Raw genomic sequence first — 8,734 nt, forward strand, 5'->3', positions numbered from 1 at the left:
CCGGAAGCGGAGTTGAAAGAGGAGGAGGAAGGGTCGGGGTCGGAACGAGAAGCGGCGGTGGACTTGTCGAAAACATTAGAGGAGGAGGGTTTCGTGTGACGTGTAACTTCAGATTTACGCTCCCAATAGTGCGCATCGAAAGTTTGCGACAAGGTGCGAAGTTCAGAAAGAGTAGAAGGTTTACCTACTCTAGCAATATCGTCCTTGATACGTTCCGGCAATTCGTTATAGAAAAAACGACGAAGCGCGGCTTCTCCGTATCCATGAAGTTGAGAGGCATGTCAGTTGAACTCGATGACGTACTTATTGATGTGGTGCCTGTCCTTCATGTCCAGGGTCATTAGTTGAACTTCGGCGTCACCCACAGGATCGTGAGGACCGAAGTTGGTTTGAAGTTCGTTGACGAACTCTTGATAGTTATTCATCCATCGCGGACGAAGCGTAGAATTTTGATCGAATAATAGATCCGGCTCGAACCAATCGAGGGCCATTCCCTTGAGGTAAGACTGTGCGAAGATGACCTTAGCGCGGTCGCTAGCAAAAGCGAGGGGACGGTCCTGGAAATTAAGTTTGCATTGGACCAGAAATACTCGGAGTTCATGGGGATCTTTCCCATTGAACTGTTCGGGCTCACAGACCTTAGTCCGGAGAGTGGAGGATGGTGGAGGTGGTGGAAGACCGGTGTGATGAGCCAAGCTGGCAATGGCTTGGGCTAATTGTGCAATAGCCACGTTGGGGATGGGTTTGGCATTGTTGGCAGTTGGGACAGTGGGGATGGGAGGATCAGCAGGAGGGTCGACAAAGTCGGGGACCTCAGAACCGAGTCCAAAGAAGTGAACGGGGTCTATGGGTTGTTCCATGGTGTCTCTGAAATCGGAATCTGCAACTGGTGATCGATTCCTAACAGGACACATGATCGGAGTCGATGGGAGCAGGGTTTCTAGATTAGAAAAGCTACGAAACTCAACTGGGTTTCTCGCCAATCGACTAGGACCAGGCTGTGAGGGTTCTGGGGACGGTGAGGCGGAGTTGGGAACTAAGGTGCGTAGTTGTGAACGAGTGCAAGGGGCTTTTGGTGCCATACAAGACATGTACTAGTCAGGGAGTAATAAAATACTGTCAGAGACCAGGTTGAGACGAGGGAGTGTCTCCACGACGGAGGGCTCCGGCCTCAGCGACTTGTGCCAGGAGCGCTGTGCCAAGTAACACGTCCTTGCCCTAACTTACTAAACTGGCAACCAGAACTGAAAGGGGTAAACTCTAGTCGATTTTATTACTGAGGTGTAACCTATGTACAAGTTGAGTATATATATAGTTACAACAGGGGCAGGTCTGCAAATGGCAGAGCCAAGCCAAACCGAGCCGAGCTAACGGGATTAGACATTAGCCGATTGAATATTACTGACGAGTTGGGTTACGGGGTTAACGGAATGGTAGGCGATAACCCAGAAATGGAAAGGAGGGATAGGCCTGAAGATGGGCTTGCAGGGCAAGTGAGTGTATTGCCCAGTGGAGGCGGGAGTGCACTAGCGGACGTCAGAGCTGTCCGGAAGCCTTCGGGGCTCCATACTTAGGGAGGCATATGTAATAAATTGAAAGGAGGGGGTGGTGACCATCGAGGGGTACCGAGGTGATTGCAGAATACAGGAGCTCCGAGGTTAGTGAAGAAGGAGCGGAAGTAGACTGGAGGGATCGGAGGGATCGGAAGTCGATGGCCAGGGATGGATATGACAAATAATCTCTATACAAAAGTGCATCAATGTAGATATCATACCAAGATCAACTAACAAGTAACACTCCCCAGGTAATTTTTTGTGGCAAAGGCTCAAACCAAACCTTGACACACATAATCAATCAGTCTTCACTGATTGACACATATTGCTCAGTTCACACAAATATCGAGAAGAATTTCACTGTCACACCTAATAGCACTCGGCACGCTCCAACTAACATGGCCAATACACTCCAGGAACTATGCAAGAAAATCAGATCCTACCATTGCCATTCCCTGGTCCCAGGCTCACATGTTGAGGCCGAAGTACCAGATATTCTTAACGATGGGCTAGCAGAGTACTATCAGGTGAATTCCGAGGAGGTCGATCTAGAAAAAGGGGATACAGAGTTAGGGGCCTTAGAGATGGATGATCTTGAGGCAATGTGATGTATTGTTCCTAGGAAGAGCCCATTTATAATGAGAACAAATAGGTCAAGGAGAGATGTGGCTGTTAGAATGGGGCTGATACAGACGACTCCGGAGTGGAATCGGAGACTTAGTGTGGAGGGACCTTGGCCTCAGCGACTCAAGCGGAGCGCTGTGCCATTGCTGTTTGTCCATTTGGTCCTTAATTTCACAGTAGGTGAGCAGGAAGTCTCTAGGGGGCATTTCAGGTCAATTTCGGACTGAACCAAAACGAGTATGTACAAGCGCCGATATATATAATGGAGGGGGCAAAAGCACAAGGAAAACAAAGGGTACCGAATCGGAACGAAGACGTCCGAACGGGAACAAAGGGTAGAAGAAGCGGAGCGGTACCGAAGGTCATAAGGCAGGACCTGTGATACGTCCGAAAGGAGGTAGGGAGGGCGAGGCCCAGAGGGGCAGGAGGATGAGGGGAAGTGGGGATGATGACTAACTGGCTAGAATAGGAAGAAGCAGTAGTCCAAATAGGGATGAGGGGAAAACGTGAGGGATACATTACAAGCGGCGAAAGTGCCGAAGGCAATCCACGAAGCTCGGGGGTTACGGAGGTTACGGAGGTGGGGTTGAAAGTCCGAGGGATATTGGCAATGGTGTTTACGTAGTATGAGGTCACCAATGCAATGGACTAAGACCGAGGTGGAGTCAAAGTCCGAGGTAGGGACTGTGACGGAGGCTCGGAGCAAAGGTATGAGCGGTGTCCGAGTACGAAGTATGGGACAGCGGTGGAAGGTCGTAACTTGGCGGGAGGGTGGCGGAGGAGGAGCAGAGTAGGAGGAGGAGGAGTAGTAGGAGGGTGGCGAGAGGGGCGGCGTTCGGTCCGAGGTGAGTATTGGAGCAGACGGAGATAGGGGAGGAGAGGGAAGGAGGAGCAGAGGCGGCGTGGGGGGTGAGAGGAGGTGTGTTGCCAGGACCGGAGGTGAGTATCGGAACGGCAGCGGTAAGGTATGACTCCGGAGGTGAAGAGGGTGGAGGTCCGGAAGTCGGGTCGGGGTCAGGTATGCACGGATATGACAGTGGCACAAAAAGGGAAATTTGGCACTTGCCGTTCCTTGTTTGTCTCTGGGAAGCACATGCCGCCTGCCCCACCTACCCCTCCATTTCCGGCAAAGCCTTGCACTGCAGAACAGCTACAGCTTGACAGCACAAGTCGCTTTGGTCAGAGACCTTGTTGATGGCAAAGTGATATTGCATTCCAACTGGTTCATCGGAGAAATTTGGTGTCCATTTCTGCTACAGGTTCTGGGAAGAGCTTTATCTTCTGGCTCCCCATGCTATATGAGAATGGACTCATGATAATTGTTGTTCCATTGAAGAACCTAGGACAGCAGCTTGCTGATGAATCTTCTTGGAGGGGATTCTGTGCTGTGTCAGTGACAGCAGAGCTGTTGGGAGAGTCACCGACATTGCTCGAAGTATGGGAATGAACTTACATTAGGTTCACAAAGCCTGATATGTAAAACCTAGGAGATCAAGTGCCTGCAGTTCTGAACAGTTGTCCTATCTCCTGAGCTAGCAGTCGACCCACACTTCATGCACATCTGGAATGAACCAAAAATCAAGAAAAAGATAAATCGCATAATTATTGATGAAGCCCACTGTGTCAGTCAGTGGGGAAGAGACTTCCGATCATCATATTTACATCTCTCCCGCCTGCATGCCATCCTGGGAGAAGTATCCTGGTATTTGACATCAGCAACACTTCACTCACATGTGCTCCAAGACACCCTCTGTATAATTGGGCTACACCGGAATACTATGATCTACCGTCATTCCAATGATAGGCCAAACATCCATCTCTGTGTGCAGAGGATGAAGTATTCTATCACTTCTCACCTTGATCTTGCATTCCTTGTGCCGCTGAATCCTGAGATTGACAACTCAGACTGGGTCAGACAAAATATTCTGCAATTCCTCATCTACTGTAACTCACGAGTGGATGCTGAAAGTACGGCACTCTTCTTACAAAGCCACATACCAGTGCATGCTTGTCATCGGATTGTCTGGTATCATTCAGGGATGTCAGATGCATTTAAAAAGGAGACGATTGAGGAATATGAGAGGGGGGGAATATTAGGCCTCTGCTGTACAGACGCCTGTGGGATGGTCAGTAATTTGTGTACAAGCTCACCAATGTGGTCTGAAGACTCATCTACAGGGTCTTGATTTACGTCATGTCAGAATTGTTGTCCAGTACCGACTCCCGAAGAAAATTGATGCCATTGTACAGCGTTTTGGGTGCGCAGGACATGACTCCTCAATCCAAGCAACTGCTATCCTCCTGGTTGAGAAAACGTACTTCAGTAAGCCAGAATTGGAACGTTGGGCTTCAAGATTTGAAGATATGCCTTTGACTGTCCCTACAAAGCGGAAAACGGTAGATGAAGCTACAGTCAGTCCCCGAAAGCGGACTATCCTCAGAGAAAGAGGAAATACCCCAGCCATAGACAAAGTGATTGAGGACACACTAAACGCTGAGGCAAGTCCAGAAGAGCTACAAGCATGGGCTGAAATGAGCATTGACCCAGATGACCAGGCACCCAAAAGTGGTGAGGGCAGCAGAACCGATGACGATGCAGAAGAAAGGAGCGACAAGGGAGATGAGGATGGGAAGGTCAGCACAACTGATCAGCATCAAGGATTAGCTTCCGCTCTGCCTGAACGCCAAGAAACAGGGGTGAAGAGCAGGAGCACAGCAAAGAAACCTTCCCGCAAGCGTAAACCCCCTTCAGAGGAGCTGGATTGCCATCTTGCTGCCTTCGTCTATAACTCAGTACTTTTACTTTCAAATTGTGACCTCCGCAAAGGTTGCCAACGGAAAGTGCTTGATTTCCTATATGAAAACAATTCAGTTGGTGAGTATCTATTGCATCATTTGCACATACATACCATGGAAACTGAACCCATGTGAAGCTGAGGAGCCATTCTGTTGCAAACACTGTACCCACTGTCCACCTATGTCATGCTGTGATCTCTGTGACTCCATTCACACTGAAAAGATGCACGCTGCAGATCCCATCCCAAAATCCATGCGCAACCCCAACAAAATCAAAATTGATGAAAATCGGCAACTGACACCACTTGATGTGGAGCTTGAGCATAGGCTCAAAGAATTTCGAGTGAAGCTTCACACCAAGTGGTGGAAAGACATGGAAGATCATTTCCTTGGGCCGCACATATTTCTCAACTGCTCACACATTCAACTTCTCTGCAACCTTGCAAGCGCAGGACCACTGACCACTGTTGACGATCTTCGTAATAACTTCAAGTGGAATTGGATGGACGACCATGGTACCACTCTTCTTGGTATCATTCATGATGTCTATGGGCATTCGCCCCTGGCAGCGGTTCTTCCGGACAGTGACAAGATCTCAGAAGTGGCAATCACATCGGATGACCATTCTGCCATGTCTCATGTAGCCAGTACTTCTTCTGATTCCAAACCTCACGCAAAGCCACGAGTCAAAAAAGGCCCGGGTAGTCAGCGATGCAGCACTTGTCAGGGTTTTGGTCATAATAGTAAGTACTGCATTACTCCTCATCCCTAGCATATTGATATATACGGTGTTCTAGAGTCTAATCCGCAATGCCCTAAGAAGGTGCCTGCACCTCCACTTGCTAGTTCAGACCCCCCCCTGTTCAGCCCCCACTGAGCATCACTCATGATCCCACCCCAAGCATAAATTCACTCAAACATACTGTAATTCCCATACCGAGACATTGCTATATAATACTAGTCTTTGTTATACAATTGATGATGCTGCACATAAGCCACAAACACTTCAATGCTGGCATAACACATACAGAGTTCCAACCAGCGCAAGACTGACATGCCTCGTACACGAGGCGACACCCCCGTGGGAATGTCATGTGTGACAAGTTGTGCCAGTTGCTCGTTAGATTAGAGGCCCCATGAAGTTGCAGATAAACCTTGGCAAATCAGAGAGCGACTGGGGAGGAGTCTGGGTTTAATATCCTTATTTCACATGACAAATCATGATGGTATCTAGCGCTGAATGGTGCCGCATGGTCCTGCATTTTTGCAGCACTGATGGGACCTTGCAGGTGCTGATGATGATGATGATAAATCTATCTTAATACCCTGTGGCCTCGTGATGACATGGCAGTGCGGCTATCCCGTCCTAACACTGGAGCATACATGGGGGGAATATCTATACATGGTGGTATTCTGGGTGGTGTATTCAGGTGTCAATGATCCTTGGGTTCTGTGGTGTCCATAGGTATTGTTGTGGTGATAAAAAAATAAAAATAAGAAATGGAAAAAATGAAGAGGTTCCATCTGTCCCCTGCAAGTCCTGTTCTGCTTCGTCTATCCTGTGAGTCAGTCAGGCAATGGCAGTCCTTGCAGTGTGTTTGTTGTCATTGGTTTGTCACCTGTCTTGGACTTTTTGATGAAATTGGCAAGCCTTTCTATGCCTTTCATCTTGCCCACGAGGATGTGGAATTTTGTCTGGTTTCTGCGTCCTAGTAGGTATCTGTGTCTACTTGTCCAGGGGCACTCCATCAGAATGTGGGCCCTCGTTTGTGTTGATTTACCGCATTGACATGCTCTATTCTCCATTGTGATTCCAAATTGGTGGTAGTACTTGCCAATGTGAGCATGTCCTGTTTGGAACTGGATTACATGGCTGAAGGTTTTTCTGTCGAGTTTTCTGAACCATTTGGTGGGTCTAAGCTTCAGTGCGAGTTGGTTCGCTGCATAGAAGCCCGATCTTGGGGGTTCGGTGTGTTCGTCCATCGGTGAGTTCATGTTTCAGCCATCTCTCTCCTGTGCAGGCTCTCTATGTACAAGAGTGTCAGGGGACAGACCCCGGGTCCCCATGACCCTCCCTCTATAGCCCACAGCCCTGTGTGTAAACAGCCTATCCTAAGGCACAACCTACTGTGGGTAAGAAAGTGAGAAGAAGGTTAACTTCTCACTTTCCCACAGTGGCCCCAATATGGCGAAAACTTCTGGGGATACCCGGAAGTCACATGAAGGTAGGATCCAGGGACCGGAGCATGCGGCACAGGAAGCGCGTGCAGGAAGCGGAGCAGGTCCGGATGCGGGTCCGGGTCCGGGCTAAGTCAGGGTATGTGCCCTGACAGAGAGTGATTTAAAGTTGGGTTGGGCTGGTCGTGCACCTTCTTTTGCTAGCTGGTTGGCTCCCTCGTTCCCTGGGATTCCAAGATGGCCTGGGCACCAGTGCAATGCGATTTTTGTCTCCTCAGAGTCTGTTTAGGACTTTGCATATGGTATTCCTGAAGTCCCTGGCTAGTTCCTGGGCCTTGCGAGGTTTACCCTGAAAGACGCATTTTAGTGCACTAGTATTATCTGCGTATATGATGATGCAGGTGGGTTTTGTGGTGACGTTACCATCATCTAGGGTGCATCTGATTCCATCCATGGCTGTTTTCAGGCCCATCATCTCTGCATCGTAGGCTTCAACATGTTCGCCCATTGCTCCTTTCTCCTTGAAGACAACTTTGCCATGTGAGTATCTGTCATATCCATACAATCCCGACCTCCGCTCTGGGCTCCCGGAACTCCGAAACCGACTCCGGAGCCCTACTTCCCTTCTGTCACCTTCTCCTTGCCGACTCCCAAGAGGTTATCCCACCTCCGGCTCCGACACCACCTTCGGTCCAACTCTGGAACATTCCAGGTCCGACCTCAACCTCAACACCTCCCAGATAAGCATGCAACACCTATGCTCCCGACTCCGGACCTCTGCTCTGGAATCCCATTTGTGTCTCTGTCTCCGGAACCTCCGGTCTTAGCTCCGACCTCGGACTTTGACCCCACCTTTATACCCATTGTATTTGGTTAGCTCATTCCATTTAATTACGTTTGCCAATATTCCGGAGTTTAACTTCCGAGTTCGGACTTTCCGGACTTACCTCGGACCTTGCAACTATTGCATTGTCCCATTCAATTCCGCTATTACTCCCTCATTCCTATTTGGGCTGCTGCTTCCTTTCTATTCAGTCAGCTGGCCATTCCCCACTCCCATCCTCCTTCCTTCCTCTTTGGGCCTTGGCCCTTCACTCCTCCTTTGGGAAACACCATTGAGTCAAACCCTTGACCCTCAGTGTTGTTCCTCCTTCCAGCTCCCTTTGTCTGCTTTTGGAGTACCCTTGCTCCTTTTGATTCCGGACCCCTCCTTATATACAATGTACATAGTAACTTGTTAAACCTCAGTCCGAAATTGACCTGAAATGCCCCCCAAGAGACTTTCCCTCTGCTAGATCCGAAATTAGGGACCCCCAGGACAACCAGCAATGGCACAGCGCTCCGCCTGAGTTGCTGAGGCCGAGGTCCTTCCATGCTAAGTCTCCGATTCCACTCCAGAGTCGTCTGCCCTCACCCAGTTCTAACAGTATCCTACTGCACCAAAGCCAGTTTTGATTCTGCCATCGTCTTTGTATTGGGATCCATCCAAGTAGATGAGGAGTGTGTTTGGGTCATCTTCACACTCTGTGACAAAGTTCATGTGGTCGTCAGCCCATTCCTGTTTGAATGAGTTTCCAGGGTCA

General features: G+C 49.3%; 2 protein-coding genes across 2 annotated transcripts; both read left to right on the top strand.

Moving 5' to 3' along the window:
- Window positions 1-1,727: 1,727 nt before the first annotated feature.
- EI90DRAFT_2947721 (uncharacterized protein) lies at window positions 1,728-2,161 on the top strand (the record flags this gene model as incomplete). The annotated part of the gene is made up of 2 exons (XM_039055357.1): window positions 1,728-1,751; window positions 1,805-2,161. The coding sequence occupies 2 exons, from the start codon at window positions 1,728-1,730 to the stop codon at window positions 2,159-2,161; spliced, it is 381 nt and encodes a 126-aa protein (XP_038908726.1).
- A 1,211-nt stretch (window positions 2,162-3,372) lies between these two features.
- On the top strand, window positions 3,373-4,363 carry EI90DRAFT_2947589 (P-loop containing nucleoside triphosphate hydrolase protein; the record flags this gene model as incomplete). The annotated part of the gene is made up of 2 exons (XM_039055355.1): window positions 3,373-3,559; window positions 3,693-4,363. Coding segments are annotated over 2 exons (858 nt in total), but the record flags the coding sequence as incomplete, so codon positions are not given.
- Window positions 4,364-8,734: the final 4,371 nt, after the last annotated feature.

The sequence above is a fragment of the Cantharellus anzutake genome, assembly GCF_015039405.1.
Source record: "Cantharellus anzutake strain C23 chromosome Unknown EI90scaffold_143, whole genome shotgun sequence".
NCBI classification, from domain to species: domain Eukaryota; kingdom Fungi; phylum Basidiomycota; class Agaricomycetes; order Cantharellales; family Hydnaceae; genus Cantharellus; species Cantharellus anzutake.